Source organism: Ambystoma mexicanum, chromosome 7q (genome assembly GCF_040938575.1).
Source record: "Ambystoma mexicanum isolate Mex_15411 chromosome 7q, UKY_AmexF1_1, whole genome shotgun sequence".
In the NCBI taxonomy this organism is placed as follows: Eukaryota; Metazoa; Chordata; class Amphibia; order Caudata; family Ambystomatidae; genus Ambystoma; species Ambystoma mexicanum.
This window is the reverse complement of record NC_090941.1, coordinates 518,798,175-518,824,853: the sequence shown is the minus strand read 5'-3', so window position 1 is coordinate 518,824,853 and position 26,679 is coordinate 518,798,175. Positions and strand designations below refer to the sequence as shown.

The window sequence follows — 26,679 nt, the reverse complement described above, 5'->3', positions numbered from 1 at the left end:
CTAAACGGTTCTTCACCAGGGTACAGAATATATGCAGAGATTTCATTTTGCACAACTCCAGGTATAAGATAGCATTGTGGAAATTACAGAACCCATATGACCAAGGAGGGATTAGACTGCCCAATTTTGAAGCATACTATCTGGCTGGCCAGCTTCAATACGTAGCAAGATGGTTATCCGAGGACCCCACACCGGAGTCTAGATTGCTGAGGGCGGAATGTACACCTTATTTCCTAAACAAATGGATGTGGTTGGCAGAACCTCCCAAGAGAAGTGGGTCAGCATTATTAGACCTGGGGAGGAAGATTTGGTGGAGGGCCGGCCAGGTGATGGGAGACCCACTTCCGTGCTCCTCATAGGTACCTCTGGTGGCACTGAGGGGGTTGGACAAGCAATTGAGGAAGAATATTAGAGAACACTGGGAACCAGTGGGTGTAACAACCATGGGAGATGTGTGGCAAGAAGGGGAGAGAATAGAATTTGATACACTGAGTGAAGACACAGGCTTACATAGTCGACTATATATTAGAAATGCTAGGCTGATGGCAATGATAAAGAAGACGTGGTCAGAGGTGGAACTGGCCCGGAAACCAGATGCTGCCATTGAAACGCTTCAGGCTGTTTCTGACGGGGGGCCATGAGCTCTCCCGAATCTACAAAATAATGATGTCCAAAGTTGGGAGGGAGGTGGTCCAGATGAGGCGAGACTGGGAGGAAGAAGGAGGGGAAACAATAGCTGACGGGCTGTGGTTGAGAATGCAAGGATACCATAAGAAAGTGTCAAGAAATGTGCGCCTACAACAAATTCAGTTATATGTTACCCATAGAGCATATATGACCCCAAAGAAGATTGCTAAATTCACGAACGCTAATACACAGAAATGCCCGAAATGTGGAGAGGTAGATGCAGGGATGGTACACATGTTCTGGGCATTCCCGGAAATAGCGAGATACTGGTAAGAGGTAAAACCCCTCCTAGCAAGTAAAGGATACAATTGGGAGTGGACTCTCTGTGGGCGTGCATGGTGGGTGGATTCCCAAGACCGCGCAAACTCAAACATGTGAGCAAGCTTGAAGACCTTGCGTATATATTATAGCTAAACGCAGGATAGTAATGAGTCGGAAGGCAAGCGAGAGACCGAATGTAGAGGTCTGGTGGCGGGACCTCCTGGAATGGGCAGATGCAGAAACAGTGGTGTGGAAGGAAGTGGTAAACAGAGGGGGGGCACTGGAAGCGTAGACACTCACAGCCTGGCTACACCTGATCGCCTCTTTGTTGGGGTCCGGGCAAGAAGAATCTGAGGCAAATAGCTCCCCAGACAGAGAAGAAGGCGCAACACCCATAAGTTAGATGGAGGAAGCTGTAGATTGGTAAGGCTCTAAGGGGAGGGGAGGGAAGTTGTGGAGGGGGCAAGGGGGAAATGTTGGGGGAATTGTTCTTGTGCACTGTGTTCTATGTATGTATGTTGATTAATATGGAAACTAATAAAATATGTTTAAAAAAAAACTTCTGGAATTTCCTGATTCTGACAGACAACACAGTGGTCGTGCATTACCTCAATGGGTGAGTAATGTGGCTGTATTTTTGTGCTGTGTACAACGACGTATGTTGTCTCCTTATCTTGCCACAATAGGGATTATGGTTGTGGATATCAAGGGAGGACAAACATTGGTTTCTTATGATTGGTAGTTCTCTGGGAAATTCTAAATGCGATTGTCACCCTTTGAGGGGCCCCCAGGTGGACTTCATAGCTTCTCTTGTCAAGAGGAATTGTGAGTTGTTTGGCTCTGGGGAGTTGCCACCATAGCGAGCATATGGGGCACATTGATTGGCTGATGGAACTTCACTCTCCTCTATGCATTCCTGTCATCCCACTAATTCTCAGGAAACTGGAGAAGTTCGGGTCCACCATGATCCTGATGGACCTGGACTGGGCTTGGAGGATGTGGCACCTGCTACCTATGGGCGTATCCATCTGTCTTACTTGGCGCCTCCCGACGAGGGTGCATCTATTTTCACAGTCTGAGTCTGGGTCCAATAATTGAGCCTCAACCGCCTCATCCTTCATGTTTGGCTACTGAACAGCTAAGGTATAAGGAGTGGGATCTGATGACATCAAGGATGTGTCCCTTTCTGATAAGAGGCCCACCGCCAAGCCCATCTATGTCTGCAGACGGTCATACGTTTTCAGTTTGGTGCAGAGAAAAAGGTTTGAACCTTGCGATTTGTCTGACCTCTACTGTTTAAGATTTACTGCTTCCTTGATCCTGTAGGGCCTTCACGTTGGCACTTTGAAGGGTTCCCTTTACCCTTTTTCAGTCTTTCAGACGATCCACGAGCAGAGCCTAGTTTTCACCATACCAGTTTATTGTTTCTGGGTGGGATTTGAAGCTTGTTAGACATTTCCCATGACAATTCTATTTGAGCCCTTGTACTCTTGTTCTTTGAGATTGCTAACCCTTAAGTTCATTTTCCTGGTTGCCATCACTTCTGCTAGGCTGGTGAGTGAGCTTCATTATGTAAAATTCAGTCATGCTCTATATCCACTGTATTTAGAGCAGAAAGGAACATCCATGCTGATATTGTGGGTGATAATGGTTATAATAGGCTATGTTTGCTTGCTGTATCAGCTGTTAATGGCATTGCAAGCCCTCATTAAAGGCCCTCGCTTTGTTCAGACCTATTAATTTGGAAGGGCCAGTATATGCCGACGCAGTCCACTGCAAGTATTATCACAAAAGTGCACACATTTTTTACTGCTAGACAATTCCTATGCTTAGAGCAGCCAGAGAATGGAAAGTAATAATTTTTCAATTTACTTTGGAAGCAAGGAAAGTGGACAATCTGATGCAGAGCTAAAGGCAAGTATTCTTAGGCTTTCATTCTGTTAATTGGGGATGTAGGGAAAAACATGAAAAAAATTGTTTCTCTATTTTCTTCCTGCATCCGCCTATTGTCTAGAGGTTACGGAGCTGACAGCGTGTATCGCCATATACAACAAAATGGACTGTTCGATCGATGATGGCAACACACTACTCATTCACTGTGTTGCCATCCTCGATCGAACGGTCCATTTTGTTGTATATATCTTATTCTCACCTGGAGGACCGTAGACTGCCTCAGGTACCCCTTTATTTTAGAAAGCGTGTATCGCCATACTTGATTGTATACCGCGGGCATGGTGACACACAGCTTCAAGGCCCGCAGACCAGACAAGCATGGCATTTCTGCTTGCTGCTAAACTGTCAGAATTGTACAGTTTTCCTAAGAGGATCATGCGCCACTTCATACCTAGGGCAGTCCTCTCCCATCCTTCCACACCAGAAGTTAATTGGCGAGGCTATATTTGGCCTCACAAATGTTTTTTCGGGATTGCATTGTGGAGAGAGTGCAAAATTCCCCCGTGGGCAAAATAAAAGAAAGGCATTTGCTTTCTCTCTGCGGTTCATCCTCTGCACTGTGAAGAGAAAACGAGGATTGTCTTCGGGCCTGCAGTAACCCTTGGAAAGGAGTCCTTTTACAAAAGGTTCTGTATGCCTGCAGACAGTTACTGATCTGCATCCGTGGCTTGGTGGTCCGAAGAAGAATCCCATGTGAAGGTTCTCTGACCACCACATGGACCATTGCATGGTGTTTCTGACTGCCTCATAAAGAGACTTTTGGTACTGAGCATCCACATTATTTCTTAGATCTTAATTTTTAGTTAATTTATCGGGAAAACACAGCAGGTCCATTTGTCAAGACCTATTCGTCCTACATATTGCTAATTCTCAGGTTGGTTTGCCCACTTTTCTGTCTAGGTTACTGCATTTGAATCATTAATTGGTTGAGCTCAGCTTCACATCAAAGTCAAGAAACATAATTTACCTGTAAAGCGCCTGTCCTTATCAACGAATTACCACATAACTGCTCTTCCTGACTTTGCGTTTTAAAAATTGTAATTTTTCCATTTGGAGTCTGTATACGTTTCTAAAGTGAATGGAAATTGCACGGTGCACATATTGGTTAAATCTCTATCGTGTCTAGGGGGAGAAATATGTAAAAAGCTGCAGGCATAATATTCACAAGTCTGTGGGAACAAAAGGTAAGGCACTATGGGAAAACTTCAATTCTGCAGAAAGGACATTGACAATGTACACTAATATTTCGCAATGAAGTGCAAAAAAGTATTAAACAAATGACAGTACACCACATTACTCCTATTCATACTGGAATTTCTAAAAAATAAACTGTATTCTCCGGGATCTCTTTCTCCCACTCACGCACCTCCCCAGTCACTGTGTCTATTGATAGTGTATCAACAAATGAGACCCAAGGCTACCTTTCAATATTTAACTACACTGAATACCACTAGAGTGTATTATTGTTACACGCAAATATCACTGATCTTGCTGCAGGTGATCAGAAACATAGACGTTTCAGAAAAGGCCCTCATTATTATACATTTTATACAAAAAAGATGTAGAGATGGTTATCATTACAATGGCCCTCATTACAAGTTTGCCGGTCCTGAAACAACGTGCCGGTAAGCTTACCGACACAGTTATTTCCGGACCGTTAAACTACGAGTCTGCGGGCGGTTGCAATCCCGCCCACCAGGGTCAAACCTGGCGGGCGGAACGGCACCTGCATGCAGACTTTCAGAGAAGCACCAGCGCCGTTATTAACGGTGCCGGTGCTTCCATGGTCCCCAATGGGGATCAACATTATACCAGCGCCTGACTTACTGGACCACTGGGGCATTCTGGTAAGTCAGGCAGCGTTAAATCATTATTGGTCCGGTGGGTACCTGCAGCTTTTACCAGCACGGGTTCTGCCGGACCCGTAATGAGTGCCAATATGTTTGTCATAAATATAAGTTCAATAATACATTTAAAAATCATAATGAAATATGAATGTAGTAACAGATACAGTAAAACAAAGTTCTGGGACTGTAACATAGTTGCAAACATATGTTTCGGTGATGAGAGATGGGTATCAGGGTATCTGTAATAATTCTGCTTATACTGATATTGGGGTTATAACCTCCTCATTTCTATCTCCAAGTGGCCTTATCCCACCTTTTTCCCCTTCCTATATCTCCCCTAATTATCCTCTTCAATGTTTGTGCTCCTAAGTGTACTCACACATGTGCATGCAATCAGTTTAATGACATGCAATGAAGGGGCTGATTCATGGACTTATTTTCGCCTAAAAACGGGGATTTGTGCGACAAATCCTTGTTTAACAAATGTGCGCAAATCCTTTGTTTAACAAATGTTTAGCAAAGGATTTGTGCGCAAATCCTTGTTTAACAAATGGGCATTTGTTGGCAGAATGGCGCACAAATCCGTTTTTCGGCGCAAATAATTCCATGAATCCGCACCAAAGTCTCCTTCTGTGAGGGAGAATATTAACTGGATGACTGCTTTGCTGCGGTTGGAAGGCTTCCATCACATTTGCACTGTCAAGGTGTCCACGGCTAGCGTAGGATTCTCATGAATTGAACAGTTATTTCAATCAATTAATACCTCCAAAGTACTAACCAGTTTGCTAACCAAAGTTCTCCACTGCCTTTGCTGCCCTGTCCTGGTTCCTGTCGGTCCTGCTTCCTTTTGTGGTCTTATGCAAGCTTTTTCTCTTCCCACAGGTGAAGAAGTGTTAAAAATTCATTAAGGAAAGCCGGTGCAACCAGATTTAAATAAAGTTGTTTAAAAAAAAAAATCAATAAGCACAGAGAGAGACAAACTACGGGGAATTTTCAAAATCTGCCCTTATTAGGAAATCTGTTTTTTTACACAGGTACCAGATTGGCAAATGTGTTCGTAATGATGACTGTATTAACAATAAAATAATTGTAAATCTAACTATTCAAGTACTATTTCTTGAAGCTATGAGGGATGGAAATGTGTTAATCTGCTGGAGATCTTCTTGTAAAAGAAATAGGTAATATTTGCTGGTATAGCACTTTGCACTCCTATCAAGGCTCAATGAGCTGATGGTGAGAAGTAGAGGAGCAGCAAAAGGAGAGAAAGAGTGAAGCAGTGGGAATGGGTCAACATGCTATGGGTTATTGCTATGGCCAATAACTAACCAGTCCTATGCGGGGTCCCACAGGGAGCTTGCATATCACCCACACTCTTCAAAATGTACACTGTCCTGATTTTTGCAATGTTAGAAGAAGAAGGTATGTTATATGCAAACTATGCAGATGATACCCAGCATCTCCTCACCCCCTCTGGCGACCACTCGAAAGACACACTCATCAACAATCAACGACATCTATGCCAAAATTGAACATTGGATGGTGGCTAATGGCCTTGCCCTTAACAAAGGTAAAACAGAACTTATGATTGCAGGCACAGCAGCTCAGTTAAGGAAACTAGGGAAGGATTATCAGTCATTCACTATTGCAGGCCACACCATAGTGACCCTTCCTAAAGTTAAAACCCTGGGCGTAGTTCTGGACCAGGAATTATCCATGTCCGCACATGTCAACAGCCTTGTTGCCAGTTCGGCTTAACATCTTAAACTATTGGCAAAAATCTGACCCTTCTTGAATCGATCTAATTGTGCCAAGATTGCCAGTGTAAACGTTGTCTCTCGTATTGACTATAGTGCTATCCTCGCCCAGGGAGATTGCAAGGGGGAGCTAGCCCATCTACAGGTTGTCCAGAACAACGTTGTGAGGGTGTTAGAAAGTCTCAAAAGATCAGACCACATCACAAAAGCCTGAAGAGCTTTGCATTGGCTCCCTGTGGAAAGGCCCGTTAGCTATGAGGCCCTCTGCATTGCATCCAAGTGCCTCTATGGGACAGGCTCAAGTTACTTGGTTGATAGACTTGAATGGCTACCCGCTAGGAGAGTTCTCCGTTCGAACATCTCTCATGTGCTTTCCATTCCTATAACCAAACTTTCTCTGGTGGCCCAGAGATATTTCCCACACACAGCGCCAAGACATTGGAATGATTCCCCCTCCGCCCCCCCCCCCCCCCGACTTAAGAGCATGCGTGAGTTTTGGGACATTCAAACGGAATCTCAAACTGTTTATTTTCATCTGATGCCCCTGACTGACTTTTAAGTGCCCTTGCCCCCCTGTTTCTGTTTTGTGTCATTCTGTGTGTCTGCGCCATCATGCCTCTGGGCCTTGTCCATGCGTACTATTAATACATTAAATAAATAAATAAATAAATGTTTTAATGTTGATTGCTTGTATATCACTTTACACCACAGTAATGCCACCATACTCCACTGATATACAAAATCTAATCGATTGCATAGGAGGGTAGTCTGGGATGAAGTACAGCAAAGTAAGCATGATTGCACCAAGAGGTCAGCTCTAAACAGCAAGTCCTATATTCGAGATAACTTGGTGATACGAAAGGCACGTGATTTAGATGAAAGCTGAGAGATTAAACAGCCGGATATTGATGAGCGTGTACATGTGCATGCACACAGTCGCGCGCATCTTTGTGTGTGTGTGTTGAATTATATTTTGCTGTAAATAAAGGTTTATATTGATCATATTGGATCAATCTACATTTAAAGTAGGGAGGTATGTGAATTGCCTTTTCTTAAAAGTTGGACTCCACACATGATAGCCATTGTATTGCTTGTCAAGTGAGTTATGTGTGCAGATAGGTTAATGCCTGAGATTAGTCCTACTGCCATTCTGAATCAGATGCCGGCTAGTATTTTGCCTATTAGGAAGGCTGCTTGAAGTGCCATTGGCATCATCAAAGCAAAGAAGGGCAACATTGTGGGCTGCAATTTTTGTTGCCTAGTATGTCAAAGCTTGTTTTAAATGTACATTAAAAGAAGTTGACTAGCGAATATCTTAACTATGTTCCTTAAATTATGTTGGACCGGGCCTACAAAGACACGTGCGTTAGGTTGACTTCAACACCTTCAAGTAGACAAGGCACTCTTCCTCTGAACAGAGGGGCAGCCTCTTTGCCTCTTTTGTCTGTATGCAACCAGACAAGGCCTCCCTCCTTGCCTCTCATCTTATCCTCCTCAGAGACCTGAACATTTACATGGATGCTACTAGCCCCTCTTCGGCCCCTATTAAGTGCTTGCTGGTCTACTCTGGGAATAATTTGCATGTATGCCCTGCTTTTCTGACCTCTATCCCTATGCTGCCTGTTTTATTTAACAGTTGGCAGCAGGGTAAACGCAGATAACTGTAGGGAACAGCTCTGTTTGCTGAACTACCTGCCCTTTCTGCAGCACTCTTCTGGACCACAAAAATGTTCATAACAGGGTGCACCATGCCAATGTAGTTTAAAAAATATGTATACAACAACAAAATATTTCAGCATGATAATTTAAACTCTAGTGTGTAAGAGCACAAAACGTTAAACTTTTGCCCATAAATAAAGATGTATTCACAGGCAACTCCTTTAATTTCCCTTTTTTCATGTTGTAGATGTTCTAGCTGCGACTGCTGTAAGAAGCCCCTATATGGACAAGGCTTCCGTCTTATCCGACCGTGCAAGAAGATCTTCGGAGTCCGCAAGCTTCCTTTTATGTTTTCTGCGTGTTCGCCATCTTGCTACGAAAGCTTCATGTCACAGAAGGACACTTTATCTGAAAGTCTGTATGGCAATGTTTTGGAAGCCTCAACCTGAACAACGTAATAACATGCTTACGAAATGTAAGATGCTCAATCCTTACCAAAAAGAGAACAGACTACTAACTTATTCAGCCATCCTGAACATTCTATGTACTATTATCACAACCCTTATATCATTGAAATAACATTCATTAGAAATACTGTGTATATTTATTTGCTTGACTGTGCACTAGATGATCTCACACATTTGTAGGATACACAAAGGCATTTTTAGGATACACAAGTGCTAACTTGAAGATGGTGTTGTGTAACCTTCAAAGAAAACCTATTTTCTCATTCCTTTAATTATGTATACCCTTTCTGTGAATAATCAAAATAACAAAATGTTTACTTTGTAATACCATGGAAACAAAACAATTCATATAGATTTTGTAAGATTCAGTTTCCTAATTTACTTTGCCATATAGTTTCATGGCACATTGGTTATTTAATCATGATGATCATGAAAAATGTTATACAAGAACTCATAAAGTAAAGGCAAATTTGGTGAGGCTCAATTTGAGATGTAGGAGGGGTGTCTCTAAATAGCAGTTTCTTCAGCATGGCAATCTTGGTGGGTTGTTGATGTAAAGCTGCTTGAGATATTCTCGTGATTTAGATGAAAGCTGAGAGATTAAACAGCCTGATATTGATGAGCGTGTAGATGTGCGTGCACACAGTTGCACGCGTGTGTGTGTTGAACGTATATTTTGCTGTAAGTTAAGGTTTATATTGACCATAGTGGATCAATCTACATTTAGAGTAGGGAGGCATGTAAATTGCCTTTTGTAAAAAAAATGGACTCCACATATGATAGTCATTGTATTGCTTGTTAAGTGAGTTATGTGAGCAGATAGGTTAATGCCTGAGATTAGTCATACTGCCATTCTGAATCAGATGCTGGCTAGTAATTTGCCTATTAGGAAGGCTGCTTGAAGTGCCATTGGCATCATCAAAACAAAGAAGGGCAACTTTGTGGGCTGCAATTTTTGTTGCCTAGTATTTCAAAGCTTGTTTTAAATGTACATTAAAAGAAGTTGACAAGCGAATATCTTTACTATGTTCCCTAAGTTAGTTGGACCGGGCCTACAAAGACACGTGTGTTAGGTTGACTTCAACACCTTCACGTAGACAAGGCACTCTTCCTCTGAACAGAGGGGCAGCCTCTTTGCCTCTCTTGTCTGTATGCAACCAGACAAGGCCTCCCTCCTTGCCTCTACCTCTCATCTTCTCCTCGGAGACCTGAACATCCACATGGATGCTACTAGCCCCTATTCAGGGCTCTTTTCGCAACCTCTGCATGTGTCTCTCTCTCTCTCTCTCTCTCTCTCTCTGTCTCTCTCTTTCTCGCTCTCTCTTTCTCTCTCTTTCTCCCTCTGGCCCAACTCACTCTCTGCAGGGCACACCCCGGATGTTCTGATCTCCTCATACCTCACCCTCTCTAAACCTCTCACCACTCCTCTCTCTTTGAGCAACCACTTTCTCCTTTCCACTCACCTCTCCCTCTCTACCCCTCAGGTCAAGCCGACCCCAGCACTGCCACCTACCTTCTCGGTCATCCGGCCATGAAGTGTTTGTCAGTTGAGACTTTTGCCGCTACTTTCTCTCCTCCTCCTACATCTTTGGCTGACTCACACTCTGACACAGCCCTCTCAAACCTTCTTCACTCTATCTCTAACACTCTTGACGTCCTTGCCCCTATCATGATGATCCGTTTGAAGCCCACATCCAAGTGCAACTCTTGGTACGATTCCGACCTCGCCACTCTTAAACAGCTGAGAGGAAGTGGAGGGCATCAGGCGCACCCTCTGACAAACTGGCCTGCCGCCTGCTCCAGAGGCAGCACAAGACTCTCTGTATTCTTTAAGAAGAGAGCCTACATCCAAGCCCGAGTCTCTGCAGCATCTAACAACTTGGCCAAACCTTTCAAAATCTGCAAGAAGCTGGCCAATCCTGTTGCAGTCTCTACCTCTCCTGTTCCCTCTCAGGCCCTCTGCACGGCCCTGGCTTCTCATTTCACCACTGAAACTCAGAACATCCTGTCCACTCTCTCATCCTCTACCTTCTCTTCCTCCTCCTCTACCACTCCTTGCTCGTCTTTGGCTGTTTCTCATCCTCCTTTCCCCTTTTTACCCCTGACAATGTTTCTAGACAAGTCCGATCTATGAAAGTCTCCCCTGCTCAGCCAGAAACATCAAGGACCACTTCAACACCATTGCTCCAGCCTTGGCCGATTTCTGCAATCAGTCCTTTGCCACTGGAATCTTCCCCCCCCTCTTAAGCACTCATTTGTGCACCCCCTTCTGAACAAGCCCTCTGCTGATCCTTCCTCTCCGGCTAGCTATCGCCCAATCTCCATCACCCCTTTCCCGGGCAAACTCCTGGAAAAGCTGGCCATCTCCCAGCTTTATATGCATACTGAATCTGTTGGTTGTCTCCATGACCACCAGTCTGGCTTCAGAGCTGCCAGTGTCAAGACTGAGGTAGAGTGTGTGTGGCGCGAGTGCAGTGGGGAGTTGAACACATGCACGTGTGAGCCACGTCCGCCCTAATTCGTGCAAACTAATATTGGCTCTCTTTGCTGCATTTGAACTGCTCCTGCTGTCCGTACCAGCATGCGGGGAGTCAACAAGGGACACCCCACAGCCATACCCAGAGCTAAGTGCTTTTCTATTCAGTTCTTGTACAAGCCAGTGCCCATTGTTATGCATTGCATTGTTCCGGGGGGCCCTGTATGTATGTGAGGGTGAGAGTGTGCTTGGGGGTTTATTCCGTATATACAGTGTTTACTTACCCTATGTTCCCCTACCGATCCAGAACCTCTCCCTAAACCTCTTCCAGGTTGCCCTCATTCCCCATACCTATCCAACCAGTGTTTCCCTAGCCCTCCTTCCCTGCTGGTGTTGCAGAGGCCTGCGTGAGTGCCAGGAGCCAAAACCACAGTGCGGGTGGTTGGTTTGTGCCACTTCGGTGCCTCAGAGCTGTGGACCCTGTCAGCCAGAAGCACGGAAACTGCTCTCCTGAACACCCGTGAAGACTTGCTCTCTAATCTTGAATCTTCCTTCTGTCCTTATTCTCCTCAATCTATACTCTGTTTTTGACACAGTCAAACCATGCCATCCTCGTGAATCGCCTCCGTGACAACTTGGGTATCACAGGTCAGGCCCTCGTCTGGTTGACCTCCTTTCTCACTGACCGACCCTCCCAGGTCCAAATGGGGTCTTTCCTCTCTTCTTTCTCTCTCTCTCTCTACTTGTGGTGTTCCCCAGAGGTCTAACCTTTCTCCCTGGCTTTTCAACCACTACCTGGTACCTCTTGCCCACCACATCGCTACATTCTGCTCTAATTTTCAGTGTTATATGGATGACACCTAGCTCTCCTCAGGCTCCCCTCAGCCACCTCTGCTCCTTCTCTCATACTAGATTGTCTGGCCGCAATTCAGGAATGGTGGACCGCCAATGATCTCTGCCTTAATGCCAGTAAGACTGAGATCCTCCTCATCGGAACACCTCATCCTCCTTTCCCCTCGTTCTCTTGGGCCGCCCACCCTGGACCCTCTTCCTTTTCCTTCCGGTGAGGCTAAGAGCCTTGGTGTCATCTCCGACTCCACTCTCTCCTTCTTTCTTCACATCTTCGACGTCTCTAAGAAGTCACACTATCAGCTGCACCTCCTCAGAGGTTTTCTGCCTTTTCTCACTTTCCCCAGAAGCTCACTGTCGCTAGATCCCTGGTCCTCTCTAGGCTAGGATATTGCAACAGCCTCTTTCTAAATCTGCCTGTTTCTATTCTTCAACCTTTACAACTTATCCAGAACAGGACTGCAAGACTTGTCCTTGGCCTCAAACCCAGGGATTGTATCTCTCCAGCTCGGAAATCTCTTCACTGGCTCCCTGTGGCTGCCAGGATCAACTTCAAGACCCTTTGCATCATCAACAAGGCTTTCCGGTGCCTGGGACTGCACTACCTCCAACATTCTCTTCCTAAACATCTTCCTTCTCGAGGTCTCCGCTCATCCACCTCCAACTCTCTGAGGGTCAGACGCTTCTCCAAGCAGAGAGTTATGTTATTTTATGGCAACTTGTAAAGCGCACGGTCAACCAAAGGTATCATGGTGCTGGAGAGGGAGACAAACAGCTGACAGGTCCATCTAGCTAACAGGCTTCAGAACATGTACGTCTTCAAGGCCCTTCCGAATGCCAAATGATTGGACACGTTTTTCAAAATGAATGGAAGGTCGTTCCATAGTTGGGCTGCGGTCACCGAGAAAGCCTGGCCTCCTATACGAGAGCGGCGGAAAGACAGTATGCACACAGACCAGCCAAGGCGAAATGCAATGTCCGATTGGGAAGATATCAGGTAAATTTAGCCTAGAGATATTCCGCCCCTAGGTTGTGCAGCACACAGTGAACCAGGCAGAGTGCCTTAAACCTAATACGTTGGGCCACAGGCAACCAATGCAAGGAGCGCAAAACTAGAGAGATGTGGGCCCCACAAGGGGATCTGGTTGCCTCTGGACAATGTTCTTAGGTTGGGCCAGGTATAACGAATTACAATAATCCAGGCGGCTCAAAATCATGGCAGCAACCACCGGCGGGCTGAGATTCTGGGGTAGGAACGGAAGCACCTTTTTCAGTGTCTTAAGCTGGAAATGGCCAGCTTGACAGACCGCTGACACTTGTGCATCCATGGAAAGAGTGGCAGAGATCACAACTCCTAAATTCTTCACTTTGACAACTGGAACAGGAAGAGGGCCTGGGGAAGAAGGCCAGAAGGAGGACACCCAGAGTGACAGAGCAGGAGGAGAACCCACCACCAACAACTCCGTCTTGTCTCCATTGAGTTTAAGCCAATTGTGGTTCATCCAGTCTCCCACGGCAGCCAGGCAACAATGAAGGCACGACAACATCTCAGCCTGCTCAAGATCTAAACGGATGAGGATCTGAGTGTCATTGGCGTATGAATAGCACCTGATGCCAAAGGAGCGGATGATACACACCAATGGCCATATATAAATATTTTTTTTAAAAGGTGAAAAGGCGGAGAGTGAGCAAGATCCCGAACGGAACAGAGGAAGTGACAGGAGTTCGGTCTGATAAAAAGAACGTGAACCAGGCAAGAACTTGACCGGAAATACCCACCTGTGCTAGGCGGGCCAGCAGGGTATGGTGGTCAACGGTATCAAAAGCTGCAGAGAGATCAGAGATCGAGTAATATCAGGGCACCAACGCCCCCAGCATCCACCAGCCTAGCCATATCGTCCTGAACCGACACCAAGACACTTTTCGTCCTTCCTCCCGGCCTAAAACCTGACTGAGCGGGGTCAAAAAGATCAGAAGTCTCCATAAAGGCTGACAAGAGTGGGGAAATCAACGCCTCTAAGAGCTTCATAAAAAAAGATAGGAGTGAGATGGGGACGAAAGTTAGAAAGAAGTGTGGGGTCCAGTGATGACTTTTTAGGAGGGGAATCACTGTTGCCACCTTAAATTCCTGAGGGATAAAGCCTGTCTGACAGGAGACATTAATGGCCGTCGTGATCTTGTTCAGGGGGTCAGAGGAGATGTTGTTCATAACTACTAGTGGAACGTGGAACCACATCGGACTGAGCTATGGACTTGATTTGATGAATGGTGACAGAAATCTCTGACTCTGGAAGAAAATGGAAAAAGAGACCATCTTTTGGCTGCAATCAAGACATTTAGAGTTGATGTTACGCTCCCAACAGTGGATGCCATCGGTGCCACCGATATACTCGCTCGAATAGTCTCAATTTTGGTGACACAAAAATTGAGATAGTGAGTCACAGAGCTCCTGAGAAGGGCTAACAGTCGGCACAAGGTTAGCCAAAGATGACAGTGTTAAGGATACCAATCTGGCATCACACACCGGACCAGGACACTTGGTCTTATCCTGTGATATGGCGCTCAATAGGAATGCTTTTTCCTTAATTTCAATTAATTCAAATTGAGCCGATAACCGACCCGTCTAACACCCCCTTTTACAAAATCCCGGGTCACAATGGACCATGAACCAGGCTTGGTGTTGAAAATACAAAAATCACAAAAATCACCAAAAGTTTAATATTGGGCAGCAATCACCAATGGGGTGATAATCACAATGAAAACTATTGAACTACACTTGGTTAACCTTCTACAAGAACATATCCAAAGCACAATTGAATAGGAGCACTTTTTGAATTAGGATAGATAGCACCCAAGTTAAGGTTTCCTCCTACAATGTTCCCTCAACGCACAAATAATCAAATTCTGAGTGGATAGAAAGAAGCAGCGGGTAGTCAGAGAGATTTTAAACCCCTTGCAATAGCATGAAATGACACTCAGAAATTGACAAATAAATAATTGATGTGCGGTTATATCTTTGAGACAAATATGATTTCTCACAACAACAGGAATGCATAAACACTAGCAATCACAAGGCAAGGGATCAACAAAATGCATACGATTCTAAAAGAAGTGGAAAGCTAGAACATGCTGCAGCCGAATGACACGTTGGAAAGTTGCATTTGTTTTCAATTCCCGATTAAAATGACACAAACGAACTTTATGAAAAATGGGTGAAATAATTGGATTTTCAATGCGGTGTTTCGGTTGGGGAATAGATGTATATCACGGGGATAAGGTAGAGATGAAAGGATGTCTCTAGCTGCAAGACTGGGTGAGATATGCAAGATAGAAAAAGGTTTGATTTGGGTAAAATGAAGCCGTGAAATACAAAAGAAAATTGGCTGAGAAAAATAGAGGTTAGACTTAAACTAAATTATCAAGACTATATTGATAAAGAGGGAAACAGTAAGATCCAAGGTTGATTCGCGATTTCAACCCTGTCACCCCAGTGTTAAACTTTATGCGGAAATTACTTTATTCCAAATATGACCAAGGGCTTATGATCTATGCAGGACAAAAAGGAATAGGAAAATGGCGCTAACGCTTGGAGATAGATGACAAGATGCACAGAGACTTCTAACAGTTTTAACGTGTTACCAGGGTATGGATAGGATTACTAGAATGTGGAACAAAAACAAAGGGCCAGGATAAGGTAGGCTATGTGTTTCTATGGGGCGGGGAAAAATACTCAGTCCACTTTTTGAATCTGGCATTTTTGGACAGTCAACAGGTTCTGGTCACAAAAGATTCTGGTCACCGGATAGCGGAATCTGCTGGCAGAAGACAGCTGGGCAGGGTCTGGTCACTGGATACTAAAGGTCAGCGGGCATGCAGGTAGTGGCAAGAAGCCGGTCTGGTTTCAGGATGCTTCTCAAAAAGGGTATCCCAGCTTTTCCCCCTTTTAATGGGATTTTAGTGGGATTTTCTGAATATAGGTCTTTGATGGAGTAGCATCAGCAATGCTTTGGCCTGGCAATGAAATCTGGAATTAGCTATGCTTTGGCTTTGCAGTGGGCTCTGGAGTCTGGGAGGATGAATGGAAGATCAAGAATGGAGCGCAGGAAATTCAGGAGAGAGCGTGTCTGGAGTCCTGTCAGGGACTCTTATTTATAATGCATAGTGACATCATAGACTATATGGTGGGGCAGGCTTAGCTGAGCACACTTCTAAACAACTGGATAGGACAATCAGTATTGGTTACCTCCTCTAGGAGGTAACTCAGTTTATGAGGTTGCATTTTATGAGATGAAAAGACTTCCCTCAGACCTTTTTGCCAAAAATCAACCTGAACATAATTTGCACATTTATACCGTTGTGGCATTTTAACCAATTACATAGGCAGATTACATATTTTGTGTAGAGCATAGCCGTCCAATCCTCCAGTTTGTGAGACATTGTTTCACCCTTTTAATACTTTTTAGTCATTTTGAGTATGAAATATTCAGCCTAAAATTCTATAACTTTATACATGGGTGTGGATTATCATAAGGGATGTAAGTATTAAAATTTGCAATGACATCATGGATACTTTCCTTATAATACCCAATTCTCTTCCATTTATATTCCCCATGTGTCAGTGAAGTCTATGACGTCTTAAATGAAAGCCCATAAAATCACATTTAAACTGTTAACTTTTCACATTTTTTCAAAGTCCTGTGGTACCGATTAAAGTCTTACAAGTTGTATTTATAAAATAGTCTTTGGAAACAAATGTTCAGTATTGTTCCCCATATATGGGCACAGCTTCAAGTCGTGCAGATTTAAGTTGTTCGGAAAACCAAGGTTTCGACGGGAGCCTGCGCGGCTGGATTAATCTTATGGGGGGGCACCTCATCAGCCATTATTTGCAATCAGTGGGCTAGCACAGAAAGGGCGTCTTCTCAGTTGGCACTACATTTAGCTTTGACTCAAGCGAGCAGTCCCTGAAGACAGGCCGAACGGCAGCTGCGCTGCCAAACTCTGTGAGGAACAGTCTTCGTCTCCGACCAAACTACTTTAAGAAGTCAGGACACAAGAAAGTGATCCAACCATAGTACGGGCTCAGCTGGATGAATGGTTAGTAACGCTTCATTAGCCAGTACCAGGTCAAGCATATTCCCCAATTTATGGGTAGTTGCTGACACAAATTGTGGAAGGCCCAGGTCGGCCAAACTTTCAAAAAAACTTCAAGCGACGGAGCCCAGGGCTCATTAAATTTCAAATTAAAATCTCCCAGCACGACAAAATGAGAGAATTTAGATTGTAAATCGGCTAGAAGATCTAAAAAGGGTTTAAAAAACCCAGCATAAGGTCCTGGGGGGCGGTAAATGATCAGAAAGTGACAAGTATAGCAGTAGGAAACCACGCATCTCAGCAGCAACGCTTCCATGGCCAGCGAATGGGAGAGCAGCAGCTGCGTGACTATAAGATTAGTTTCAAAGATCACTGCTACCCCACCCCCTATCTGAGGGGAGGGCCTATCAAGATGTATCATTTTAAAATTGGCAGGCATAGCCTGGACTAGAGCCAGCGCCGAACACTCCTGCAACCATGTTTCGGTTAAACAGAGCATGTCAGGACAGCGGTCAGACAAAAGATGGTAAATTTCGGTTGTGTGTGCTGGCAACGAGCGGGTGTTAAGAAGCAACACTGTCAGGCCCATCACGCTCTGAACCTGCAGAGATGACGATATACACAACATTGTGAATTTGAGACCGACCCATCTTGCCATCCAGCAGGCAATTGAGTCTCTAGGGGTGCTAAATTCATTAGTTCGGACGGGCACAGATGGGCTTGCCTTAAGCGCACCTTTGGGGCGCTGACGGTGTGCCCGCTGCGCCCGTCCGCTGCGTGGGCGTTCTCTCGGGCACATAAATGCCAGAGAGGCTAAAATGTCAGTTGATGCCCCGCCTCTTCTAAGATAAAGAAAGAGGATTTACGGGGAGGGAGTGGATTGTAGAAGCCCACGCAATCCTAGTTCTAAACACAGTGTTTAAGAACGCAGTAAAATGAAGTGCAGACAATTAGGTGATGAAGTAAAACAATTTAAAATCACATCAAGCACATCAAATTTACAACCAGAGCGGCTTTAAAGTGGCTGCCTAGTGCAACTTCACCTCTCGAGGGGGGGAGATCTCTTTCCTCGGCTGGGGACTTCCTCTGGAACAGCCCGCCTGTCTCTCTCAAACTTGAGCAGACCCACCTCCGGTTCCCGAAGCAACTAAAGCCCTTCCTTTTTACTTCTACTTTCTGAACTTGGTCCCAGGCCCCTGCATGTCCAATAACCCTTGTAATGCCTCCTGGCTCTCCCAGCACTTAAGGGTCTGTATCTGCAACCCTACAGTCCCTTTTCTCTGCACTTATGAGGCACCCTCCACCAGCACTTATTGAGTTATATGCACTTCCCCCCAGCACTTCTCCCCTCCCTCTTTTCCACACTTGCGTGATCTGAATGACACAAGTCTTGTAAGATGGTTGTTTTGTCCTCCTTCTGTTTCACCCTCTTTGTCTTGTCGCGCCTAGAAACACTTGTGTACAGGCGTGTTACGAGTGACTTATATCATATCATAATAACAACCTAGAATTGCCTTTGGGACACACTTCTCAATTTCTCTTACGGTCTCTGGCAGTGTAGCTTGTAACAACTTCAAAGAATGTTTATCACCAGCAGGTTTCCATTCCCCAAACTTGCCTTCATCCTTCTACCCACTGTTAGACATAATAATCAATAGATTACAACCAGAGTCATAGGGTTAGCACATTCTGTCTGAACCCATTTATAGTTTCACACAACACAGACAGAATCTTTTTGTTAAGATATTAATTCTATATCTAAGGTCACTATGTATAACTAAATGTCCCTACAAAGAATATCACTATCCCTGTGTGGATGTTCTATCCCTAGCATGCGTTGGTGTAACGCCTATCTAGGTTAGGGGATAGATGAGAGACTCACCCTACCCTCTCTCACTACTTTTCTGTCATCTAAAAAAAAGTGCACACTTTTGGAAGTCAATTATCTTTTCCTCTGTGTCTTATCAGTTACAAATTATAATCTTTCAAGGAATGTTGAAACACAATCCAATTATAGATTACTGATTTCATGTATGCATCGATGTTTACACTTATTGTAAAATGATACCATTTGCAGAGCTCGCTATTTATTCTCCAAGTCTCGGGGGTCATGTCATCACCTTGAACCTATTTTCTGTCAACCTGTTTCAGCGGAATGGGAAAACCTCTCTGCTTTCTTCAGAACACTAACTATGACTTAGATTGTCATGTTACAACTATTATCTAAAAATACAATCTTCTTCTTTCATGTCCTGTTCTCCATTTTTCTGATCGGGGAAGAGCATCTCAAGTTTCCTTATGTGGACGTCTTTCATTTTGAAGTTCCTTGTCTTCACTTGTTTAACTGTACTTCTATTCTTGTACGTCCAATTCTTCAAATTGTATCTACTGTTATGAATGCTCATCCAAGTCTCCTGGTCGTTCTTTCTTAGTGGCCCACATGTAGTAATCTTGTTATTTGATCAGGGTGGGAGTTATTCACTCTCTCCAACTGCCAGTTGGAAAGTGCAAACAGAGGAGAAAGCATTGTGCGAGAATCGTAGAAGGTCACTTCATAACCTACAAAAGAGCACTGTAGGGAGTAGAGAGAGTGAATAACTCCCACCCTGATCAAATAACAAGATTACTAACAAAAAGAGAGGTCAAGGAAATGCTTGCCCACTTGTATCTTGGGCACTGTTGAAGTTCTATTTGGTTCACACTGCTGTTTAGACTGTGTTTACTCTTGGCTTGGGCAATGCTTGCTCTCTCCAACTCCAAATTACAATGTTTAAACACTTGACCTCTCTTTGCTAGTAATTGTTGACTGCTTTCATCAAAATTCAGAATTTACTTTTCCTCTCTAAATCATAATCAGGCACGCACAACCATTTCCTCATTTACTTTATAAAGGTTTAAGTTTAACAATTGCTTTTTGTAGCATTTGCTCTTCACGCGAGTGAAAGAGAGAATGCCCCATCAAATGCGAGTGCTACATTTCAGAGTCCATTGTTAAAGATGGAACAAATAGGTTTGCATAGCTTCTACTCTTACGCAAGTGATTATTAATAACATCAAAGTGTCTAAGGACGCCAAAACGTTAGGAGTCTATTTGGACTCGACCCGCTCCCTTTCTAGACAAGTAAATGCAACAGCTTCAGCAACGTCCTACACCTCCAAATGAATAAACTCTTGCAGACCCTTCTTGTCCTCTAACAGCTGCATCACACTTGCTAGAGCACTCATACTCTCCAAATTGGACTATTGCAACAATTTATATTTAGGCACCAGCAAGCGAAACCTAAATAAGTTACAAGTGCTGCAAAACAATGCCTTCAGAACGGCTCTAAACATTCCTCACTCCTACCACATCTCATTAGCTAGACGCAACGCTAACTGGCTTCCAGTACAAGACAGGATTACATTCAGAACCTTAATGATCATCCACAAATGTCCAATTCGGCCCCCAAATACTTGGTCGATAAATTCTCTAAAAAGCAATCCTCCAGACCCACCAGAGCACTGCCTTAACATTCCCAAATTTAAACTACATAAAGCTGGCAGGTCCAGCTTCCCTGTGCTGGCAGCTAAGACCTGGAACTATCTGCCCCCTGCTCTAAGAGTCGAACCATCTTTTCCGTCCTTCAGAAACAAGGTAAAATCTTGGCTCGTCTCCCACCTTAATTAAGGACGCTACTCCACCTCTCTTTCTCCAGTACTATGATATGATATATGATATGGCATTTGTAACGCGCCTATACACAAGTGTTTCAAGGCGCGACGAGGCAGGGGGGGCAAGGGGAGACAGACAACGATCCTACTAGGTCAGGTGTCATTCAGATCGCGCAAGTGCAAGGGTAGAGGGGAACGGAAAAGTGCAAGGGGGAAAGGGAGAGGGGAAAGTGCAGTACAGGGTTAATAGCATACAGGAAAACAAGGGCCAGCTAGTGGCAAGTGCGAGGTAAGTGCAGACAAGTGCTAGGGAAGGGGGGCTGTAGGGATACAGACACAGTCCCGTAGTGCAGGGGGTGCCAGGGAGGCAGTGCAGGGGAGAGTGGCTGGGCCAAGGACCGAGAATGGTGAGTGGCCCAGTTGCAGATTCAGTGCAGTTTCAGTAACTTTAGCAGGGGAGAGGGGGAGAGAAAGCGGAGGTGAAGAGGAAGGTTATGAGGTGCTTCCGGACTCAGAGATGGTTCTCCTCAAGTTTCAGGGAGGCAGGAAGGCTGTTCCAGAGGGAGGCCCCTGCAGCGGAGAGAGATCTGCCACCAACTTGTTGTTTGGAAAAGCGGCTGACCCTGAGGGAGTTGGAGGCGGATGAGCGAAGAGCTCGAGAAGGAAGATATTTAGGAAGAGAGAGTTGAAGGTATGTTGGCCCAAGTCCCCAGAAGGCCTTGTGGACAATGCAGAGGGTTTTGAACTTGATCCTCGCAGTCACTAGGAGCCAGTGTAGAGATTTCAGTCCTGGAGAGATACGGTCCCTGGGCTTGAGGCCAAGAACAAGTCTCGCAGTCCTGTTCTGGATGAGTTGCAAAGGGCGGAGCGTAGAGGCAGGCAGATTTAGATAGAGGACGTTACAGTAGTCCAGCTTCGAGAGAACCAGGGCTCTAGAGACAGAGAGCTTCTGGGGGAACGAGAGGAAAGGAAGGATACCTCTGAGGAGATGTAGCTGGTAGTGTGACTTCTTAGAGACGTCGGATATGTGAGGAGAGAAGGAGAGTGTGGAGTCGAAGATGACCCCAAGATTTTTTGCCTTGCAGGTAGGAGCAGGAAGAGGGCCAAGAGAGGCCGGCCAAAGAGCTGCAGGGAAGGAGGGAGTGGGTGTGCCGATGAGTAGAATCTCGGTCTTACTGGCATTAAGGCAGAGGTCATTGGCGGCACACCAGTCCTTACTATATCCACTTTGGAGCGGAAAGTGGACGTGAAGTGTTCTGCGGTGTCTGCCGCAGTGTTTTTTCAGTGCCAGTGACTTTGGAGGCGTGTCCACAATCAACCCTGCATCGGCTTCATAAGCCACAGGAGTCCGCAGAACGCGGAGCGGAAAGTGGACGTGAAGTGTTCTGCTGTGTCTGCCGCAGTGTTTTTCAGTGCCAGTGACTTTGGAGGCGTATCCACAATCAACCCTGCATCGGCTTCATAAGCCACAGGAGTCCGCGTAACGCGGAGCGGAAAGTGGACATGAAGTGTTCTGCGGTGTTCTCGGGGGCTCGAGTGGGGCGGAATACCGACTGAAACCAAAGCAAATCACCATGACATCGCACCAGGACCATGATCTCCCTGCAGAGGGAAACAGTGAGAAAAGACCCCTGCGCACCGCCTGACAGACCTAAAGGTTTGGGGTGAATTCCCAAGACCATCTATGCCTTCTCCTTCAGTCGCAAACCCTTCAAATTTCTACTCGTGAAAGACGGGATAAAAAAAGATCACTTGACGTCAGCCCGCCAAGGCGACAACCGCCAGTGTATCTGGCAGCGCCCAACAGGTATATTGATGACGAATGCGCCATAAACATTGCCACTAACACTGCCCCCAGCATTAATAAAAACAAATTTCAAAACAAAGCCCTCCCAAACACGACAATGAGGACCACTTGGCCCTCAGAGAAGGGGTCAAACCCTGGAGGGCCGAATACAACAGAGTGCCCTCCAAGATGCACGGTTTCCCCCCTACCTAACTCTGATTTCGTTTCCTGCCCATCGCTAGCCGGAGGGCAGACGAGGGCGGACTACGACAAGAGAGAAGCAAGGGGGATTACCGCAGAACCAACAAAAGAGGCAGCAGCCAGGTTGCCGCAAGGAAACAACAAAAAATCCAACCCTACTTTAGAGGAGGCAGCTCCGGTTCCCTCTCCCTCCGTGGGAAGTGGGGGGGTTCCGTGACGCCTCGTCCGAAGGGAGCCGGCGTTCCAGAACAGTCGGAGAGTACCGAGCAGAGCGGGACTCCGGAACCAGTGAAGCCGGTAGCGGCATCAGGCTTGGAAGAGGCGCCCCGTGCGGGCCCATGCTGCATCACAGCCCAAGTCCATTGGGCTGTGAACACCGTAGACCAGCGCCACCCTCTGGCGGAAGACTTTTGGATCACACAGCCAGAGGGAGCAGAGGCGCAAAAGGAAATGGCATCAGATCAGAGAGAAGCGCCCTCGAAACGACCCACAAAGGACACTCCTCAAACGATCATAATAGACAAAATCAGTATGGAAGACGAAAACATCAGAGCAGCGTCCCCGAAAAATCAAAATAGCAAAAAAAGAAAAAAAAACGTTATCACAAAAAGGAAGACAATGAAGGGCCATGTAAGAACGGTAAATAAGAACAAGCCGAGCTCAAAAGACATGTGGATTGAGATAGAGGAAGAAACAACCACAACTTCTCCCCTCCAAGAACAAAAAACAAAAGGTGGACAAACGAAAAGAACACAGGAAAAAAGTGAAAAAAAAAGCAATGAACAAGGTAAACAAGCAAAAAACACAGGCTAGCAAGACGCCTCCCGAAAAGGGGCAGTTCAACTCGTTGATGGACTTTTTCAAAAGCCAACGAAAAAGGAAATATGACATTCTGGAATTATCTGACGCGGAAATCTTGGCAGCAATAACAGAAACAGAAACATCACCGCCGTTTAAACCACGCAAAACGACAACTGAAGATACGCCAAGCGAAAAAACCCCAAGCTCATGAAGACAAGTTAGAGGCAGCCTCAGGTATCACAGATAAAGGAGGGGTAGCAGAACTCAAATCAATGCCTGTGGACAACTCAAATGAACACGCACTGGAGGTGAATAAAAAAGGCACTACGAACAGTACATGTAACATGGAGAACAGTGATAAAGATACAAACTCACCAATAATCACAGAAACCGAGGTCCAGAAAAGTCCAAAGCCCGTGCCATCACTACCAAAGGAGCCACAAAAGGTTCCTGCAAGCACTTCGCCGTCATCAGCAAGTCCAGTCAGGCGGGGCCGTAAGGAAGATGCCAAAGACCCACAATCGTTAAAAGAACGTCCCTCCGGAGATCTTGGACTGCAGACCCCACCACGTCCAAAAAACAAAACCCGAGAGGTAAGAATTAACGACATGGAGAGCCCAAACCCGATAGAAGAAAGTTATCACATCATCAACAAGAAAAATGGGCCGAAAAGAAATTACAGGCTGTCCTCACCACCTCCACGAGGGCAATATCTCAACCCGTTCTTAGACTCTCCATCGGGTTGGTTACCCAGAAACGAAAAAGAGCTAGCTTGGGCCAAAAAGAGACACCATCAAAAAAATCGGACCTGACAACCATTATATCCGCCATTACCATCACCCTTGCTCCATTCTGCAAATTGTACGAAGCTCTAAACGACTCAATGAAAGACCAAACAACAGTCTCCGCAATGACACTGACAAAACTGACTTACTTGGAAGGCTAAGTGAAGGCATCGGAAAAACGCTTCGAGGACCTTACCGCCGCGAAGAACAAGGAGAATCAGAACAACCGAACGTCAGAAGAAAAGGAACATGCAGGAAAGAAAAGTCAGGGCAAAAACCCCCCATCAGAAAATGTGTCAACACAGACTCCGGCCTTAACAAGTGCTAACGATTTGACCAAACAAACGACTAATGCTGAATCTCAAACACAAGGGGCCTTCAGCATCTTTAACATCAATCTGGGAAATGTTCACACCTTCCCTTTGCCACAGAGCAAGGTTTTCAACTTCAATCCAAATGTGATAGAAGAGAACAGACCATCATCATCAGGCCTGCAAAAAAATAAAGAAGAAACACCAGTAAAAAAAGAACAACAATAAAGAGGAAATCTTGACCACAAAGACAAACGGTCAAAAAAACAAATCAAAAACCCTTTAAAACAATGCAGGAAATGACAAGTAAAAGATCATCGCCACAAAAAAAAAGAGGAAGATAAAAACCAACCACACATGGGCTCCACGAACCAATCACCGAAGCAACTGAACAAGTCCCCAACTACGTCTGAAGATTTTTTGAGGGACAGAGCAATGATGGATATCTCTGTCTATGAAGAGCCTGAGGAGGAGGTTGAATTAAAAACTAAGGAAATGAGCAAGCAGACCCCCAGAAATGTACCCAATATCACGAGACGACACGCAAAGGCTCTACAAATGACTACCAAGATAAAAGCGTAAGACGGGAGAGGAAAGAAAAGACACGTGAAGTATATGTCAGAACCTCCCCGGACCAAAGAGCGGAAAGGCTTTCTGACAGACGTACTCAGCCGCTGCCAGCTCAACCCAAGAAAAGTTATCAGCAAGATCATCATGCAGGGCGAGGAAAAAAACTGCCATTTCCACACAACCCCAGATGAGAGAAGGGACCCAAGACACCACACCGACCACGCTCATCCAAGAAAGACCCAGTCTGTATCTGGACTCTCGACCATAATTCTGAAACTGGAACAAACAAGAGAGAATAAAGAGGACATAATCCTGAACAGAAGTACAGTCTTGAAAATCTTCAGAGAACTTTGGTCAGTCCATCACCTGTCAACTGAGGACCTAACTTTAGTGGAACCATACCACTTGGGGAGTAAAGCAAAATGCTACCTACACATAAGAGCAAAGAAATACGGATTCCAACTTAAAATGGCTCAAGACTTATTAGCATAGAAAGGTCTCTGGCTTACAGAGATTATACCCAAGAGAGCCCCGAACACACCTAACACATGCAAACAAGCAAGGAAAAGAAAATGCACTTTGTGTCTAGAACGGAATCACTCTATAGAGACAACAGGTTGCAATATGACAAAGAAGCCCCATAGACATCAAAAGACAAGCGGACACAAATGACAGCGGCGCTAAAAGCAGCGGAAAAAAGCAAAATCAAGGAAAAGAGAAAAGAAGGCAACACACTATCTAAAACAACAAGCTCAAAAAGTAACAACTCGGTGGACGACAGGACTTCAGAACAAGCAGTCCACCTTAACAGCCCCTTAATGGGGGCGGAAAACCAGATTATGCCTTCGGTCACATCGAAACCATTCTGGGCGTGGTTACCAAAATCGCTCATTGCCACCTTGAACAAATAGCAACCAACAGCCTTGGGAGAAGGGGCAACACAATCAACATCTTCAACGACTCGACCAGTGAATGAAAAATTGATTCAGATCGCCTCATGGAATATGTGTGGGTACAAGCACCTCATGACACACGGGGGCCCGGATTTGGGTCAGTTCAATATAATCGCACTACAGGAACATTGGTTAATTGAGAAACCAGCGCTAGAAGGCTACGAGATCGCTTTTGCTCCGGCAAATAAGAACAGACTGGGGCGCCCGTCATCAGGACTCCTGGTGGCAATAAGAGTGGATAGTGGACTAAGCATCATAGAAACCATCACGTCCTCAAGCCACCACCAAGCGATCAGAATGTCTTGGACAACAAACGAGAAACACTCAGGAAAAAAACAGCAAAAGAAATTGGTATCATCAACATTTACTGGAATCCACAAGCAATCTCTGACAAGAAATTCCTAACAATACTGGAAACAGAAATTGACAGGATATATGCGGAAAAAAACATCTCTTATGTCATCATCTGCGGTGATCTAAACTTGAAACAGAAAAATGTAAGCCAACCTAATATACACAGGAAAAAAACGGCATTAGTATCGAGAGGAGAACAGTGGAATAACCTGATGTCTTC

The 26,679-nt window shown here is 45.2% G+C and overlaps 1 protein-coding gene across 4 annotated transcripts in view; it reads left to right on the top strand.

The window, feature by feature from the left end:
* Positions 1-9,643, top strand: part of LRRC63 (leucine rich repeat containing 63) — a 418,560-nt gene extending 408,917 nt beyond the window's left edge. For all 4 annotated transcript variants that reach the window (XM_069640387.1, XM_069640384.1, XM_069640383.1 and 1 more), the window contains one exon: positions 8,409-9,643. In XM_069640387.1, coding sequence (XP_069496488.1) covers positions 8,409-8,610 — 202 coding nt within the window. In that variant the 3' untranslated portion in view covers positions 8,611-9,643. The remainder of the gene's footprint in view (positions 1-8,408) is intronic.
* Positions 9,644-26,679: the final 17,036 nt, after the last annotated feature.